Here is a 19,551-nt window from a genome sequence, read left to right on the forward strand (position 1 = left end):
CGATAAAAGTTAACGTGAGTGTTCTCGGTGGTCAGGAACAAATGTAATCGCATGGCAGGATGCTGTAAAAGGACCAAACTTCAGCCAGGAGAACAACTGAGATAATCCATCCACAATAGGAGGTTAGTCATTCATATGCTGCTGCATGGGCTGGGCTGTAGTTACATCCTAAGGTTTTAAAAACTGAGCTTAAATAAATGATTAGCGGTAATAAAAGCCGAAGGAGGTGAACAGTGATCACTGACTGTTTTAGGAGCTTTTTGAGATTAAATAGAAGAAAATACAAAACATTAAACATGTTAACAACACAAAAGCCATATTAAACGCAGACTACTTTAGGCCCGGAAGTAGGATTCGTCACGTCATCACTTAATGACCGGATAGCAATATGTTTAGGTAGGAGGTTCCAGAAACCAAATACACTTTTAGACACAGATCAAGCTGATACACACTTTTTCAGGGTTTTCAAATTGAAAAAAAAAAAAAGTGTCCTTCTATTTGCATGGAATACAGCTGCCATGAAGATTTTCTCCTTTGTTATATTTGAATAAAACTTTAATAGATTTCATTCTTGGATGACAGCTGTATTATTCCTAACCAGCTGTACTCATTCTCTTATTAGAAGGCTAGAAGGCTGTACTGTTGCAATCCAGCAATGCTTCACGATGAGTCAAGAAATTATTACAAAAACCAGTGAATGCAACTAACATGTGTTAGTTAAACAACGTCTTACATGTTGCAGGTAAATTATTTTTCTTGCATTAAAATTCTAACATGGACCAAATGGGTGACCTATTAAATTTGTGTCCAGGGTAATTTTAGCATTAAATTTTGAAATTTAAAACAATAACGGGAATCAAAACACTACTCTGCTGGACTTGAACGGTGCTTCAGGTCCAATAAACCAACTAACCACTGAAAAAAAGAAGAAAAAAAAAAATGAAAGCCAAAATGACCCTGCAGGGGCTAACAAGCAAAATAAGACCTCTGTGTGTTAACAGAAGACCTCTGAGTCAGATTTAAACTCAGCACATGTGTCGAGATAGTCAATTCCACAGGCTCGCAACTGAAACTGAGCAGTTCAATAACATTTGCCCAGTCTCGTCTCATTCCAGCATACAAACTAATTGCATCGATTTTTCATCACATTTCCAACTGCCTTCATTTTTAGTTATTAAATTAAATGTTAGTAAAAAAGTATATTTTTGGTGCCTCAATTAAATATCCCTCCTTTTGTTCCTTTAATCTCTTCAGAGAATGCAAACTCTATTCTGCAAACTCAAGGATGTTCAATCTGTGTTGAAGTACGTAAGGAGTCATACTCCCTAAGTGAACAGACGTGTCTGAAACCAGAAGTTACCGACTCGTGTGGTGACACACCAGAGAAGTGTTTGCTCTGGATAATTAATAAACAGTATGGTGTAACAGCAACAGCATTAAAGACAGCTACAAGTGATCTATCAACAGCAGCAGCTTGATGAAAGACACAGATTAATCTAGAACAAAATTAATTTTTAATACCACTTGGATATGTTCATGCTGAGGAAAGAAATTAAAATCGAAGTATTCATAAGCTCCTACCAGTAATAATATGTAATATTACATTGTCACTGCAGTTTCTTGAGATGCATTCCAGTGAGCTCAATTTTTACACTTTAGTATCTGTATCTAACTCATGCCAAAGTTATCACAGTATCATGTAGTCCTGGGAAAACTTCTAAGGTTTTATATATCAGGATATAAAAATTACCCAGACCTTACTGGTTGGGTAAATACAACCTCAGACAAATAATAACACATGACATATTACACTGTGTTATTTATTTAACAAAATCTAGGCCAAAATGTAGACGCAGTGTATGAAAAACTAAGTACACCCCATGATTTGGTTGCTTGTGGAACTACATTTAGCAGGAATCCTTTCAAGATTCAAGATTCTTTATTCATCACATGCATAGTTATACAAGTATAACACGCAGTGAAATGTAACCTGACACGCTCCTTGACATGTGCATAAGGGGGGAGAGAGGAAGAACATTATATATTATATACATTATGTAAATGTGCAGTAGTAGCATTGTATGCAGCAAGCAGGTGAATTCTGTACACTGTAAAAAAAAAAAAAAACTGTCAAATTCACGGTAAAATACCGGCAGCTGTGGTTGCCAGGAATATACCGTGTAAAAAATGTGGAATCTGTAAAAGACAATACGGTATACTGGTTTTGTAACCCTAAATTTTAAGGTAGACAACGTATTATTTTACCAAAATCATGATAGAAAAAAACAAATATATTTGTCAATTATACAGCAATTTAATGTAAAAAATGCAACTTTCCATAGCTTTTTACGGATATTTGCAGTAAAAAAAAAAAGTTATAATATAATAATATTTACAGTAATTTGTTGTTAATTTAACAGTAATAGGATAGACCCTATTATTGTAAATAACAGAAATATGTTAAACCTTATTAAAACCTTTGACAGTAAAAAACAGTGAAATTGTATAACAAATTACAGCATTTTATTTTGACCAGATACATTTTACGGTAAATTCCTGGCAACCACAGCTGCCGGTATTTTACCGCTAAAAATACAGTACAATATGAGGAACATAAATGGTTTACCGTACATTTTACATTTGCAACCGCTAAATATAGAAAAATCTAAAGATGCTCATATATAACCAAGGTAGTGAATATTACTGATAAACAATGAGAAAATTTGACATACCATTTGAAAACAGACTAAACATATCATTTTCTCTATTCCTACAAAACAGCATAGATCTTGAGAATACAGCATGTGTCCATATATGTGGCTGGTAATCCATGGAGGAATGAATAAACATGAAACAAAATATTACCTGCCCCTGACCTATCAACAGTAATGAGTCACTGGGTCCTGCCTTGGTGAAGGAAAGGACTCAGTGGAGTTTCTAATGCGCATGGTGTCGAAGATACAAGCTCTGCAGGAGTACTTCAATGTCCATCAGGAGTTCACTTTGGACTGGCAGGATCCCCTCTGCAGCAAAAAATGGACAAAGTTTGATCAGTGCTTGAGCAAAATGCACAGAAATGAACAAAACGTGCTGCCAAAAACAGATCTAATGATAAATGATTTCTTAAGTGTAAAATATACAGTTCGTAAAGGATAGCTATTGTCAAAATGCAACCTGGGCTGTTTTTTTTTTTTTTTTTTTTTTACTGTAAACGAGACAAACATATATATAAAAGCATAATTACGACAAACGAGCCGTTTTTGAGATTGACCGTGATTTTGTTTTGTGGTCAATAGCCAGTGAATGGGAATACTAGGGGGCCGGGGCATAAATTTGAGCGCATCAAAATCGATACAGTAAAAAAAAAACAAAAAAACAGCCCAGGTTGCGTTTTGGCAATAGTTATCCTTTAAATCTACTTATGTAAAAGTGATACATAGACAACGCAGCCCTAATCACAATCATAATTTGTTGGAAAACGTATTTAAGTTTCCTATTGATTTATCATAGAACTTGAAGTTAATGGCTGAATGCATGGTGATGAGACCCATCATTCAATCTACATTTTATAGCGTATGAAACTGCTCACCTGGACATGAACCTGAGCTCGGCTGATTAAGATTAGTGTCTCCTGTCCATCTTTCTTTAGCAAAACTTGAATAATACCACTGCTTACCTCTCATTGAATCTTTGGGTGCAGACTTAATTGAAGAGCCTCGTATAAACAGGCAGGGTGTGATGTTTAGGGAAACCAAAGAATACAGGCGCCATCATTTCTGCCAGAAGACTCATGGGGTGCAACGAAGCTTTCATTGTGGACTGGCTAGATACCTTCTGCATTCAGAAAGAAAACAAGAAGGGCATACACCATAAACAATAATAACTGACAAAAATAATGAGACAAGAAATTAAAGTAACAAAATAAGTGCAAATCAAGTTTCCCTGTGTTGCAGTGTAGCTGAATGTTTTTCAACAATTTGATTTACGGTAAAACACATACCAAATATTTCCAGCCAAGGTTTGTTTCAATCTTCAGCATGTTTTTCCTGCCATTGTCTTGAAACTGTTTCATCTGTCCCTCTCAGTTGATGCTGTTTACAAAAACAAAACAGCAATATTGTAAAGGGAAAAAGGAAAATGAATTTAATGGGGAAAAAAAAGAAAAAAAGATTATGATCTGAAATCTCTGAAGTCACAGGTCCTTTGAGTATCCTTATGGTTTCTGCTCAAATTCAGTGTCTGAAAAGGGCAGGAACAAAACAAACCTTTTTAATCATAATAAAGACAAAATAAGATTTAGAGACAGACAACAAAGAAATGTGTAAAATATCTTCTTGAATCTGTTTACTTTACTAACCTTGAAAGAGACTCTTGGGTCTTAGCTGTGCCACCACCCTTAAACCTTAAAACAGATGGAGACGATATGCTGGCCTGGCTTGAAATTTCCATATTTGGTGCTGTAAAACAATATCACAAACAATAGATTAATTGTACTTTTTGGACCTTGGCCAAAGCATAATAGAAAAAACCGAAAGCCCTTCATGGCTATTGTGCAATGAAATCATAATACTTACTGGTTTGTTTCCAGGCAGCCAGCAGTTTTCTTGCCTGAACTGGTCTCAGGACAGAGTTCAGATCAGTCTCACTGATGAACTGCAAGTCCTCAGATGTCTCCACTCCTAATGATTGTAGTGCCTCCAGTACAATTTCAAGGATTAAGGCAGACAGGTCCGGCAGCACCTTAGTAATGGAACTCCTTATGCTGTCCCCCATTTCTGAGATGTCTGATAAAAGAATGTGAATAAAGGTCAATTTACACCAAGTGGTACCTTTGGTCTTAAAATATGAAGCTGATCTTGCTTGATACTACACTTTTATACAGTGTTTCGTAAGTACCAAACTAACAGCACCATTATTGTGACAGCACACTGTGTTTCAATGGAACCATTTGGTACCCATACTTCATGTAAGATGTTAATGGATAGAAATCAATTAAGTCAATGATGTTCACACACTGCATCTTTTCTTTTTCCTTTCTCACTGAGTGCAGATGATACTGAGAATGGTATTCTGTCACGTGCACCGACACCAGAAAATAAACACTCTCATTCTTAATCAAAATGAGAACTACTTCACCAAACTCAGAGTCAGAGCCCCCTGTGACAAGGAAGTGTCCTTTCTTGTACTGTGTTCCCTTGTACATCATTTCTACTGTGACCTTTGTATTGGTTTCAGTAAAGTCAAACATTTGAACTGCTTCTTGAATGGCTTTACTGTACAGCAGTGAGTAAAATGGAGAACCATCTTTGACTTTCAAGACAGATTGACACAATGACCCTGCTGCAAGATAGGCTTGAAACATCTGATGTCTTTCAGAGAGTGTATGGCAGAGGTTTTTGAAATTTTTCAGATTTCTGGCACACCTCTTGAAATAACTGTGCTTACTTTCAAAGCGCATTGTCCATAATCTTATCAGTGGGCCAAATTTCAGAATCAGTGCTGGGTAATGGCGTAGAAAATGGTGTTTTGGTCTCAGGTTGCATTCTGGGAACAGAGCTTTTCTTGACTCTAAATATTCTTGAATAAGAATATCAAGATATGCTACCTGAGCCACTGAGCACACACCATGTCTACAATATCTTTCAGCTGCAGAGTTAAGTTGTACTTTTTTTTTTTTTTTCAAGATGGCGAACGCAGCTACAGCCAGATTGGCGTCTCAGAATAAGTTGTGTGATGAATTCTAAGTCAAATTTATTTAGCTTGAAACAAAACACAAACAAACAAAAAGGAGAAAATGGCAAAGATGAGAAAAATTGAAGAAGATTTGGAGGAGATTAAGCTGTCGCTTAACTCGTTGTCAACAGACGTCGAAAGAATAGTTAAGCAACAAGGAATGTTAACAACTTTAATGGACCAAATCAAAGAATTAAAAAGCTTGATTAAGGAAAAGGATAAAACAATCCAGCTCTTAGAAAGGAGAGTGGAGGATTTAGAACAGCATGCACGACTGGAGGACGTGATTATTACCGGTTTGGAAACCAAACACAGGAGCTACGCAAGAGTTACTGAGATTGGGAGTGGTGTGAGGTCTGGCGGAGATGAGCCCCCGGTGGAGGAGCAACAAACACTAGAGCGTCAGGTAGTGGAGTTTTTTGCGAGTAAAAAACTTCCCCTGCATAGCAACAACATCGCGGCGTGTTATACCCTCCCCAGAAAGAATGCCAGGGCACCTCCAGCAATAGTAGTAAAATTTGTGAATCAAAAACACAAAATTGAGCTACTGAGGCAGTCCAGACAACTGAAAGGGAGTGGAGTATATGTGAATGAACATCTCACGAAAAAGAACGCCGACATTGCCAGACAAGCCCGTATCATGTGTAAAGAAAAGAAAATCCAAGCAACATGGACAAGAAATTGCAAAGTGATGATAAGGCTCAACGGAACACCAGAAGAAGCCAAGGTTGTAATGATCAGGGATCTTCATGATTTGGACAATTACGGGGGATGATTACACTGTTGCGGTCGGACGGCAGAAGGTCTGTTATGATGTGTTTGCTAACAACTAGCCGAACTTATTCAATGAAAGACACTATTTCCGACTGCAGGAGGGGGAAAATGGCAAGGTATGAGACAGTAGACTGGAAGAGTATTACTGTGAAGCTGCAGGTGGATATGGAACTGGGACCGACGGTGTTACAATTATGCGCGAAGACGAGATATAGATCTGAGCCGCAGTTATTTATGGATCGGAAAGAACTGTATAACTATGAGTGGTTTTTCAAAATATGTTGTGAAATACTTGGGTATGTCATAAGGATAACAGACATTTAAAGAATACTCAATCATAATGACTGAAGATTCGGATTACAAATTACATGATTTTGAAAATAATATCGATCCAGAAAGGAATGTGCTTAATGCAATTAATGTTACATGCGAGTATTATACTGAGAAACAATTTAGGGATAATGTTGACTTAGGCAATACATTTTCATTAATTCATTTCAACTGTAGAAGCCTCTATAAAAGTTTTGTTCTGATCTATGATTTTTTGAATAATCTGAAAGGCAAGTTTAAAGTGATAGCACTATCAGAAACATGGATAGATGAGGAAAGGGGTTGGGACTTTCACATTGATGGGTATGAATTACATCATATAAATAGATCTAATAAGAAGGCAGGAGGTGTGGCACTTTTTGTTGATAGTGATTTGAAATGTAAACAGGTTGAATATATGTCTGTGGCTATTGATGATTTAATGGAGTGTGTGACAGTAGAAATAGAAAGGGAAAGAAAGAGTAATATAATTGTTACTTGTATGTATAGAAGGCCTGGAACACTGATAGAAACATTCACAGATGTATTAGAAGATTTATTGAGCAAGGTAAAGGGAAATAAGACATTCTGTATTTGCGGTGATTATAATATTGATTTTTTAAAAATGTCCAATCATAAGGCATCATCAGATTTTTTTGAGTTATTATTTGGAAGAGGGTTCTACCCTCTGATTACTAAACCTAGTAGAATAACTGAAAAGTCAGCTACTTCAATTGATCATATTTTTATTAATTGCTTGGAGAGCAGCATTATAAGTGGTCTTGTCATAAATGACATAAGTGATCATTTACCTGTTTTTGTTACTTTAGATTATAAAATGACACGAAAGGAGGAAGTGTGTGTGGACAGATATATAAGAATTAGAAATGATGATGCAATAAATGAGTTCAGGCAAGATCTTATGAAAGAAGATTGGAATGAGGTTTATGTAAATGACGTCAATGCTGCATACAAGGCATTCTTAAAAACTTATTTGGTTTTGTATGAAAATCACTGTCCACTGGTATTATATAAGCAAAAGAAAAAGAAAACTACTGGTAAACCATGGATAACAAAAGGATTAGAAAATGCATGTAAAAAGAAAAATAAATTGTATAGAGATTATATAAAACTTAGAACAAAGCCTGCTGAAATGAAATATAAAGTTTATAAAAATAATTTAGTATTAATTATCAGAAAGGCTAAGAAAGAGTATTATAATAAATTATTTTACAAAAACAAAAATAATGTTAAGGGTACGTGGAATATCTTAAAAAACGTATTGGGTAATAAATATACATCTTTAAATGTACCTACTTACTTTAATAAGAAAAATAAGGTTGTACGTGATATGAATGAAGTGGTAAATGAATTTAATTCTTTTTTTGTAAATATTGGGCCTAACCTGGCAAACTTAATTAGAAAACAGGATGATTCAGAATGGAAAGGAGATAGCAGAGTGGTACAGTCTATGTTTTTAGGGGAAATCACTGAAAAAGAAATCATAGCTATTGTAGCAGAATCTAAAAAACAAGACATCCACTGACTGTGATGGGTTAGACATGGTCATCGTAAAAAAGACCTTGGATTGTATAATCAAACCTCTCTGTTATATTTTTAATCTTTCATTTTATTCGGGTGTATTTCCTGACCGAATGAAAGTGGCAAAAGTTATCCCTCTTTATAAATCGGGAGACAGACATAGTTTTAATAATTATAGACCAGTATCATTGCTATCACAGTTTTCTAAAGTGCTTGAAAAACTCTTTGCACAAAGATTTGATAGTTTCATTGAAAAACATCAACTGCTAAGCGAAAGTCAGTACGGATTTCGACGGAACAGATCAACAGCAATAGCATTAATGAATACTATTGAAGACATTTCATCAGCAACACATCATAATAAATATACTATAGGGGTATTCATTGATTTAAGAAAAGCTTTTGACACTCTGCAACACTCCATCTTGATTTCTAAGTTAAGAACTTATGGTGTGAGAGGAATAGTATTGAACTGGTTAAGCAGCTATTTAGATAATAGGTTTCAGTATGTGCAGTGTTTAGGCAATTCATCTGATAGAATGAAAATAGAATGTGGGGTCCCTCAAGGTTCTGTTTTAGGACCAAAACTTTTTAATTTATATATAAATGACATTTGTGATGTGTCAAAAATGTTGAATTTTGTTTTGTTTGCAGACGATACAAATTTTTATTGTTCCGGAGAGAACTTGAAAGAATTGGCTAAAATTATGGTTATTGAAATGGAAAAAATTAAAAAATGGTTTGATGTAAATGAGTTATCACTGAATTTGGAAAAAACAAAGTTTATGATATTCGGAAACCGTGTAAAGGCGGAAGAGATAGTATTATCTATAGAGGGAGTATTAATTGAAAGAGTGACAGAATTCCGTTTTCTGGGTGTAATAGTGGATGACAAGTTAACATGGAAATCACATATTGAACATGTTAAAAAAAAGTTGGCTAAAAGTATTTATATCCTGGGTAATGTTAGATATATATTAGATTACAAGACAATGAGAATATTATATTTTTCATTGTTTCTACCCTATCTGAGCTATTGTGTTGAAGTATGGGGGAATACATACGTGACTAATATGAAACCATTATATTTATTACAGAAGAGAGCGCTTCGAATTATGCATAATGTTAAATATAGAGAACACACCAATAATTTGTTTATAAAATCGAAATTGTTAAAACTAGAAGACATAGTGAAATTACAGACTTTAACTATTATGTTTAGGGCGAAAAATAAAACACTACCTCTTAAGTTACAAAGTTTATTTGTATTGTGTTCAGAAAATGGGGACGGCAGAAGGAAGTTTTATTTTAAGCACCGGTTTGCTCGAACCACACAAAGGCAAATGTGTCCAACAGTCATAGGCATAAGAAACTGGAATTCTCTCAGTGATCAACTTAAGTGTTGTATAAATGTTTCTCAATTTAAAATCTGCTATAAGAATAAAATGATAAACCAATATGAAGAAGTTGAAAAGAATAGAATTTAATTGTAGAAAAATGATCCTTTTAGTTTGATATTTAGTGGTATTGCTCATTGTTGAGTATATTGTTCTGTTTGCTTTGTTTTGTTTTGTTATGTGCAGAAAATTGTCATAGTGTAATTTTGGTTGCCTACTTGTATTGTCACAGATAGGGGGCAGGTATCAATAAGAATTTATTCTTCTTCCTGCTCCTTTTCATGCATGGAAACAGTGTTACTTTAATTGAAAGGAAGGTTGTGTATGGGAATGCATTACTGCTGTACCATGTGTGAAACAAAAAAAAAAAAAAAAAAAAAAGTTCCACACATCATCTGTGGGGTCTGTCACTATGTCACCAACTATGAGAGGCAGCAATCGGAGGGAGTTCCAGTTCTGTACAGCCTGTCCTGAGAGTTTAGCTGCTTGAGGACTGACCTCAGATGGCTTTGTAGAAGCATCAGAGGCATGGTAACTAAACTGTTTGATGCGTCGGTTCAGAGTGGAGTAAGTGAACCATGCTTTTTTCTTTATGAAGTATTTCAGATACAGTGCCACATCATAAGCCAAAACTCCCTCAAAGATATCATGACCTAGACATGGTGGCAAGCCTGGCATACAAACGTTGAAGTATTTCAGTGAATTGAACACTGACCTGAACTTCACTCCTTCGACGTCTGGTGTATTGTCAATCTGGAGGCGATCAACAGCAGAGTTGTAGTTCTCTTTGGTACGTTCTGGTCCACACAGATTTGGGTCAGCACCCTGAAATTCAGATTTCGTTATCAGGCAGTACCTGCAGAAGTACTTTGAAGAACTAAAGTTTTCAGTGAAGCCACCAATACAGTGAGAACCCAGATTATCACCAGCAATGCAAAACAAAGTTCCTCTGACTCTAGTTTCATCTGATGCAACAATCCCACTGTCCTCCAATTCTTTCAAGTCTGCCAGTAATTCAGAGAACACATTAGCATGACCAAACTCTTTAAAATCTTTCTCCCTGCACAGTAAGACAAGAGACATGTGATCTGTGTCTGAGCGTACATGAAGTGGCAAGTTTGCCACTGATGCATATACAGCTAATACCTTGTGTTTTGTCCTTGCAGAGCCTAAAGGGTTAACGACTTCAAAGGCATCCTGGTAGAGTACTAGCTTGAGACATGATGGGTTTTGACCAAAAAAATCATTTGATTTAAACAGCTTACTATCACTTATGTCACACAGAACATCAGCAGGAGGCTCAGTAGAGGGCTCTTCTGATTGCTGCCACAGATCAGACTCTAGCAGACATCTCAAAGTCTCTCTTAAAGGCACATAATAGGCAAACCTATCTTTTCTGTTTTCATCTCTCCCTAAAAATATTTTCTTTGGTTCCACATAGTTGAAGGCTTTTTTAAAGGTCTGAGCTCTGGAATGCACTGTCCTCAATGGCCCGGTATGACATGCAGAAAAAAGATCATAGCTTTTGACAGACTCGCAGACTTTGTTGATGTCCTCCTCTGATAATGATGTGTCATCTTTTAACAGTGATGCAAGTTTACCCAAACTGTATGTCTGTCCCAACTCATGCATGTTCTGCATTTCCTCCACAATGTTCTGTATGGTTGAAGCAGGCAGTATAAACTGACCCTGCAATTTTAAGTAGAATAGTGAAACGTTTCTCAGAAAAAGATCACAGAATTCAGGGGGCATTTCCATGTTATCTTCATCTGTAATAGACTGTGCAGCAGGCTCAGAAATCAAGGGTACAAAGTCATCTGACGTGGTTGGAACAGATGATGATTGACATGCAGACTCTCTATATAAATCACCAATGCTGCTGTCTGAAAACTCTGTGTTTACGTGACATGTGAGCAGTAAAAGATGATTTAACTCTAAAGGTATTTGTGCATCCTCTTACTGGACAAGTGACCACGTGTCCTTCCACAATATGGCTCTTCAGATGAGCTATTAACTCTTTAGAGTTCTGACACTGACGTTCACACATCGCCATTGCACATGTAAACGAAGAAACCACCGCCACACCAGTGACATGGGTGGGGGCAGAGTGTCTTCGGTAAAAATGAGCCTTAAACGCGCCATACCTGGTGTATGTCTGCTTGCAGCCTGCTTCAATACACCAAAAGAAACAACGTGGCTCATTCCGATGCAGTTTACAATGAAGCACCCCCTGATGACTGAACTACCTTACCACAGAAATTACAGGTTAACATAACTCCATGTACTTTGGTAATTCCTCCCTAGCGAATTAAGCACGCCAAACACAGAAACTAATCCAGAGCAATGCTTCCCTCGCGACAGTAATGCTAACTCAACTCACAAATGCTAACTAAATTCACAACCTCACTCATAAAAAACGAACTGCTAAAATTATCTATAAATGCTGGGCTGGTGGATTTTTATAACAGAGATAACTTGAAGGTGCATGTACTTACCTCACCTCGAACTAATTGTAAGCTGCCAGGATGTCTACAAATTCCGAAGATGCTGTGGTCCAAGCAGCAATAAATGGCGCTAATATACGAGTTCAAAACTGTGTCCGTTAGCGAAGCCAACTTGAGTCTCCTGCATGAAAAAAAGAGCGGATGGCACACAGCTCAGCAGCGCGCCGCGCTATTGGTCATTTTCAGGTGACGTCATCCCGCAATATAACGTCGCTCTTTGTTTCTTTAGGAGGAGGTTCGAATTTGATCAGAAGACACGTCTGCAGACCGCTGCAGCCACGTCTTGCCTTGCTTCCCCTTTTTTTGGTGAAATGGTTCGCTCATACTGCACAATGTTGCTACCAGAATTTTTTTTTCTCTGCAATTCGAACGTAAAACGCCTGTACACAGTTTACCAGTAGTTTAGCTACCAATCAACAGCGATCACACAAACTCAAAATTTAAGGCGGACCCACTTAAGGTAGTCTGATAATATGGCGTGAAACACAACAACATAAAGTTGTTTTAAAATAATAATTAAAAAAGATTATTGAAATCAATTTTATTCACAACCATGAACTTTATTTTTAACATCTTCTTTTGCTGTTGATTTTTTTTTATCAGAAGGTTAACAATGATATACTGCAGGCCTAACTTTTAATCTGTATATCAGTATCTGAATTTTAAAATAAAAAAAAAATACTATCAATTTTATTGTCTTTCACTGCTGATATTTGCTTCTTTTTTTAAAAAAAATTTATTTACTGGTTGTATTATTACGGTGGACCCTATTTTTTAACATCTTGCTTCTGTAAAAATGAATGTTTTTGTTTGCTTAAAAATCTACAGCTTTATACTGTGAATTCCAATGTGCACAACCCCAAAAGATGTAGTTTTACTCAAATAATACCGTAAAATCTAAGTTTTTCAGACATTTTCAACATTACAATATTTAATTGTAAAATGTATGCATATTTATTTGTTTTCACAGAAAATATTTATAATTTCAACATTTTATTACAGTAAAAAACAAAGTTTTATCCAGTCTCACAATTAACGGTTATTCAATCTATTTAATACAGTAAAAGGAAGTTTTTGGTTTTACGCTCCATTACCGTTGGAATTTGACGGTGTTTTGCTGTATATTTTACTGACTTTTTTTACAGTGTACATTAAGTGAATTAAGTAAAAGTATGGGGACAAGTAACGGATTTCTGTATGATTCACATACAGAAGACATACAGTAATGTGTCATACAGTTTTTTTTCCCTTATAGATCCAATCCAAATTCCATCTCACATCTGTTCTCCGGTGATCAAAAGAAAGAGATCAGAAAAAATTACCTAAAACTTCCCATTCCTCCCAAAGCTAAGGAGGTCCACTACAAAATCCTTTCTGGTATTTACCCTTCCAAAGAATTTCTCAGACGTCGCAGCTATTGATAATAATTCTTGCTCTTTTTGTGATGGGGATATTGAATCTACAGAACATTTATTTTATAATTGTATATTCTGTAAAGCCCTGTGGAACGATGTGCACTACTGGCTCTTTCAAAAGATTCCAAACTTACTTGAATTTTCTAAAAATGATAGTATCTTTGGTTCTCTAAGAAAAGAAAAGAAGCTTGAAAATATTCTAAATGTAATAATTATTATGGGCAAATTCTTCATTCACAAATGTCGTTTTCTGAAAACAAAACCGTCCTTTTTTACTTTTCACAAAGAACTCTGCCTCTTCCTCTCATCTGTTACATGTATGGACAAAAAACAAGCTCTGGTTCTGAATCATATGATTATTGAACTAGATCTGCTAGAAAACCCCTAAAGTATAACGTCTTTTTTTTTGTTTTTTGTTTGTTTGTTTGTTTGTTTGCTTTGATTCTGTTTGGGGTTTGTTTTTATTTATTTATTTGTTGTTGTTTGTACTTCCTGTTCATTATCTATCTTCTATATGTTGGAATTCAGCCTGTTCTGATACTATTTCATGTTGGGAAAATAGAATCTTTGTAGAGATTGCCATAATTGTTGTACATTTCTGTGCAAAAAAAAAAAAAAAGTGTCTCTGTCTAGTAAAGGGGGCGTGTTCAAATGAAGCCCTATCGAGGCCGGTTATCAGAATATCACGTGACCAAAGATCTCTGAAATGACGTCGCTGAGTTATGTGATTCGAGCTGTTGAAAAGACGCTGGAATTAGATTTTACCGTGACTTTTTTTTGTAATTTATTTATTGTTTTAAATTCCTTTGTGCACTTTGGGAGGCCGGCATAAATAAATGACTCTCAGAACCTCTTCTGACTACGCCCGCCTTTGTTTGTGAGCAGTTTATGACAGGACCGTCAGCCTCAAGAATAAATGGCCCAACTGCTGCTTAAGTCTGACTCAAATCGAGGGCCAGTTACTGAAGCAAATATGCGGCTGTTTCTGAAAGTTCAGCACTTATATACTTACTGGTAAATTCTATATGCCCTAAATATCCTTCAGAAGAGTAACTTGAGCTGCACTAATCTCAGAATTTGCTTCTCGTCTCATCTCCTATTTGTACAGTTTCTATTTGGGGGAGGTTTTCTGTCTATTTATTTTTTGTTACCATCATATTATTCCTAAGTAGTTATTGTGTTTTGTTGTTTTTGTTGTTGATCCTACCGGTCTTTCTTTTTTTCTTTTTTTACTTTGGCTTATTTAGAATTCAGCAAGCTGGAATATTTATTAAGTAAATATTAAATTTATGTAGGAGCTGGTGCTGGTCTCCCTGCCTCATTTATTATTCATAGGAAGGGTCTGTTTTGTTTTTTTCTTGCTTGTACTTGTCATAATGAACAAAGTTAACAGCATCTTCATTTTAATTGACACTACTCAGAATCTCATTACACTAACATGATCAAAGTGAATAGGCGGGATTGGATATGTTTTAATTGCGGTTGTATTTCCCAAACACTGTAAAACACATTAGATTTGGTTAAACTGTGGCTTTTTCCACAGTATTATTCTATTTTAGGTGTTGTTGGTTGGTTTGCATTTTAGAGCCTGAAATGTCTGATTCAGTAGTTTCCAGAGAGAATTGTATTCCAATGAGAAACGCACTTTTATGTCATTTAGTTAAAGTTCAAGACCGCTGAGACAAAAAATGAACAGGACAAGACGACCTGGCAGATAGGGAGTAAAACCTTGTGTGAAGTACAAAATGGAAGGAAACATTAAATAGGCTGAATCAAAGGGATCTGTTGGACATGTTGGAGTAATGTGCTCTTATGAGTGCCTTCCTAACTGATTCATGCTTTTGTTCTTTCTGTTCCAGCTATCTGAGGCAAGGGTGTGCTATTTCTGATGCCATATAATGCATGAACATGTCCAGTACACGTTTTGGCAGTTTGCTGGTCTGGAGGGTTCAGGTGTGCATCGATACAATGCCACATTCTTCCTAGAAATGGGTGTATCAGCAAATTTATCACAAGGTCAGATTGTGCAATGCTCAAAGAAACTGCAAAAAAATGACAGTACAATTTAAAAAAAAATACTCAACAGGTTTGGCTTATTTGGAAGGGTTTCCAGGAGTCTCTTTTCTCTAAAAAAAACCCCACCAACATGGCAGCACTGCTTACGTTTGCAAGGTTGTATCTGAACAAACCACAAGACTTCTGGAACAATGTCCTTCAGACAGAGAAGTGCAGCTTTGGTGCTAACAGTAACACTTTTGGAGAAAAGCGAACACAGCACATCGGGACACACCTCATAACAACTATCAAGCACGGTGGTGATGATTTGGGTTTGTTTTGCAGCCACAGGACCTGGACACCTTGCAGTTAACCATTAACTCCTCTGTACACTGAAGTATTCTAGAGACAAATGTGAGGTCATCAGGCTTCACATTTCCTAAAGCTTGGACGAAACTGCGTCATTCAACAGGATAATATTCTTAGCATATGTATGATATAATAGCTGAAAAAGAAAAGAATTAAGGTGTTTTAATGGCCGACTCAACCTGACTGAAATCCTGTGGCAGAACTGTGCATGAGCATATACAAATTTTAATGAACTGAAGCAATGTGGTACAGAAGAGTGGACCAAAATTCCTCCACAACCATGTGACAGAGTGATGGAGTCATGCAGAAAGCATTTTTTTTTCAAGTTATTGCTGCTAAAGGTCATTGAACAGGTTACCAAATCATTGGGTATATTTTTTTAAGTTTTGCACAGGACTTCACAGAGTCCAGTAAATGTCACGGGCTGCGACGGCAGACCGTGGAGTTGCAGTGAAAGTAGGGCCCAAACGCGAGACTTTTAGTGAAGGACAGTGGATTTATTGACAGGGGTTGGAAAACACACAACTATATACAAAATCCAGGCACTGTGGTCCTGTGGCGATTCTCCCTGAATCCCACACAGTGCAGATGTCCGTGAAAGGTGAAAAGTGGCGACTCCAAAAAACTCCTATTCCCACACCGTGACTTCAAAACACACTCCGCTCCAGATTCCTGGTAACACAAACACATTAAGGTTAGCAGGACATCTATTATCTCGAAGGTTTATACAAAAGTCCATGGCTGTACTGACGAGCTCTGACTCAAGAATCCAGCGTCGGCCTCAGCTCAGCTGCAGTCTTCAATACCGCTCCCTTGACGAGCGGCAGGTGTGGCTGTCTCTAGTGCAGAAACACTTCCGGGTTCGCAGTCTCCTCAGCGAACCAAAACATCCGGAAGCTCACACGGAGAAACCAGGAGAGAAAAGGAGAGAAAACCAAAACACCACACGGAAAATATAAACATAAACATACACTAAAATACATGAGCCCTGGGTCCCTAGACCCAGGCCATGACAGTAAAACCTTTTTGTCACATGACTTACTTAATTTGTAAATTTTTGGCTTAGCTGTTGTTAAAAAACAACGATAGAGAGTAACATATTTCACAGTTGATCTGAGGTTGTATTTACCAAACTTTAAGGCTTCTTAACGACCAGATGATCTTTATTATGTTATAATTAATTGAATAATAACATTATTTGTCTGTGAAGGTTTTCAGTCATCCAAGTCATTGTAGTCAAAGGAGCTTGCAAAGAAAAGCGTCTGGACTTCTTTAAGTTTCCTTGAAGATGTTTGTCTGTGAAGGTTCTCAGTCATCCAAGTCATTGTAGTCAAAGGAGCTTGCAAAGAAAAGCGTCTGGACAGACGCTTTTCTTTGCAAGCTCCTTTGGCCTTGAAGATGTTTAACCTCTCATCTGAGAAGCTTCTTCAGTTCTTTCTTTCTTTCTTTCTTTCTTTCTTTCTTTCTTTAATTATTCTCAGTTTTCATTCATCTGAGGTTGTATTTAATTTATTTTAAGACTTACTAAGACTTACCAAAGATTTTTTTCATTTTATCCTGATATGTAAAACCCTACAAGTGAATGAGGCTGTATTTTCTGTAAGTAATTAGTTAATAGTCCACACATGCTAAAATCATGGTCAGGAGTTATAGGGGGTGGAAATCGTGTTCTTTGGACTACTCTAGAGGAGAAATCATGATAACATGTCAGAAACTGCACAAAATGTAAGCAATTATAAAGTCCGGGCATTTTTAGCAATTTGTTTTTCCACTTCACAGGATTTTTGTTGGATAAGAGAAAAACATCCCAGGGTTATGTTAAAAACGTGTTCAACAGCTGTAAATAAACATAGAATGAACTCTAGTATCCCCAGTTTCAACAGCTAGTCCTAAACCCTCTCTTTAGAAAACGCTGCCTCTGCTCTAGCATGCTAAGTGCTACCATATTAGTCGATTTCTGGGAGAAGTAGGAGTTGTTGTTTTTTCCGTCATAGCTTTCATGGCAGACACTGTTAGAAGCGGGTTTTGTTTTTTGTTTTTTTTTATCTTTCAGTGATTATAAAGCAGTCTCTAAGCAGCATTAAAGTGGAACATTTATACGTCTTAAATGAGGAGAAATGCAGGATGAGGCTTTATTTTCTGCTGAAAAGAAATGTTTTAGAGAGTGTTGGTATGTTCACAGATTCAAAAAGCAATGCATTACACTTTATTATAATCAATCCAGGGTACAAAACCAGACAACCAAAGTTCAAAAGCCTCATTTCAGGGGAAATGCAGTGGTAGCTTGACAGTTAAACACAATGTGATGCTACAGAAGAGAGGAAACAGTTACAGGTTGTAGCTGCCTCCCCTATATACTTGGAAAGCTGGTGTAATTAAGTTGTCTTCAGGGTCTATGGCCCTCATTAAAACCCTTTCAGATATGTGATAGAACGGAAGAAAGAACTGATGGCTTTTATTGGCGACTGACTTTTGTGGTCTCAGGGATGAAATCTGCCACGGACTGTCCAGAATTATAAAAAACAGGATGGAGACAACATCCTCAGAGGTGATACGCACTGTCTGGAAGCCCATGCGGAAATTAATGAAAAGGGAGAATCAGACTTCTGAATTGCTTTTGGCTCTGAGCTGTCAGTCACGTGGAAAACTGGTTTATGGGGGATTTTTTTTTTTTTTGCTTCTTTTCATGTTGCTGAGAGACATGTTTGACATGACACACGTTATGTTATCACACATGCAAATGTCATTTTGTTATCAATGGTGTAGCTTCCCAAATCCTATAGCTGTAGGCCTGCTTTGATGGAATTTGTCATAAAAACACACTTGATGTGCAGTTCATTCATCTGCATTTTAATGAAGATGAGTCTATAAGAAGAATAACAGATAAAGAACTGGTGGCTCATCACTAAAAAGAAGTTCAACATTAATTCAAAAACTCCACATAGAGATATAACAGTGCTTCAGTATTGCATTTTGATAGTTTTTTGAAGATGTATAGCTCAGCAAAAAAAAAGTATACAGATCAGTGAAAATGAAAGAAACAGTTCAAGAAAAATAGCTTAGAGTAACGCAGTGTCATGGCATTTTCATTTGATGCAAGGTTGTTGTTTTTCTTCTAAATTTCACAGTAGTTGAAAAAAACAAACAAAAAAAGGATTACTAGGATTAACTTCAAAACTTCAAAACTTTCATTTAAGGCTTTGGTGATAGAGTGCTTCATACATTCTTGTATACTATGGTGTTTCAGCTGAAACACACAGGAAATCTTTTATACAGTTCTAAAAGGATGAGCAGACATACCTCAACAGAAATCTGGAGTATACTGAGAGTACACCGAGAGCGCCAAAGCACAGTGTCTAGCTTTCAAAGAATGTAAGAATTAGTAATCTGTGACAGAACACTTGCAACAAGGCAGATAGTTCTTGCAAATAGAAATGTGTTTTCTTTTATATACACATGCACAATACTGTATACAATTCTAATACGTTTGAAAGTCAGTATTTGGTATGGCCA

General features: G+C 36.5%; 1 protein-coding gene across 2 annotated transcripts; it reads right to left on the reverse strand.

The window, feature by feature from the left end:
- Positions 1 to 2,501: 2,501 nt before the first annotated feature.
- On the reverse strand, positions 2,502 to 12,378 carry LOC146367780 (uncharacterized). 2 transcript variants are annotated; one of them, XM_084913380.1, is made up of 7 exons: positions 12,256 to 12,378; positions 10,471 to 10,580; positions 4,575 to 4,784; positions 4,358 to 4,457; positions 4,001 to 4,239; positions 3,677 to 3,834; positions 2,502 to 3,023 (listed from the first exon to the last, which is right to left on the reverse strand). In XM_084913380.1, exons 3-5 carry the CDS (start codon positions 4,771 to 4,773, stop codon positions 4,233 to 4,235), a joined length of 306 nt encoding a protein of 101 aa, XP_084769506.1. In that variant the 5' UTR covers positions 4,774 to 4,784; positions 10,471 to 10,580; positions 12,256 to 12,378; the 3' UTR covers positions 2,502 to 3,023; positions 3,677 to 3,834; positions 4,001 to 4,232. The 2 variants fall into 2 exon arrangements, with proteins under 2 accessions (XP_084769506.1, XP_084769505.1); XM_084913379.1 differs by having other exon boundaries at positions 12,251 to 12,378.
- Positions 12,379 to 19,551: the final 7,173 nt, after the last annotated feature.

This window comes from Perissodus microlepis, chromosome 18 (assembly GCF_051167445.1).
Source record: "Perissodus microlepis isolate ML-2025 ecotype Zambia chromosome 18, ASM5116744v1, whole genome shotgun sequence".
Taxonomy (NCBI): domain Eukaryota; kingdom Metazoa; phylum Chordata; class Actinopteri; order Cichliformes; family Cichlidae; genus Perissodus; species Perissodus microlepis.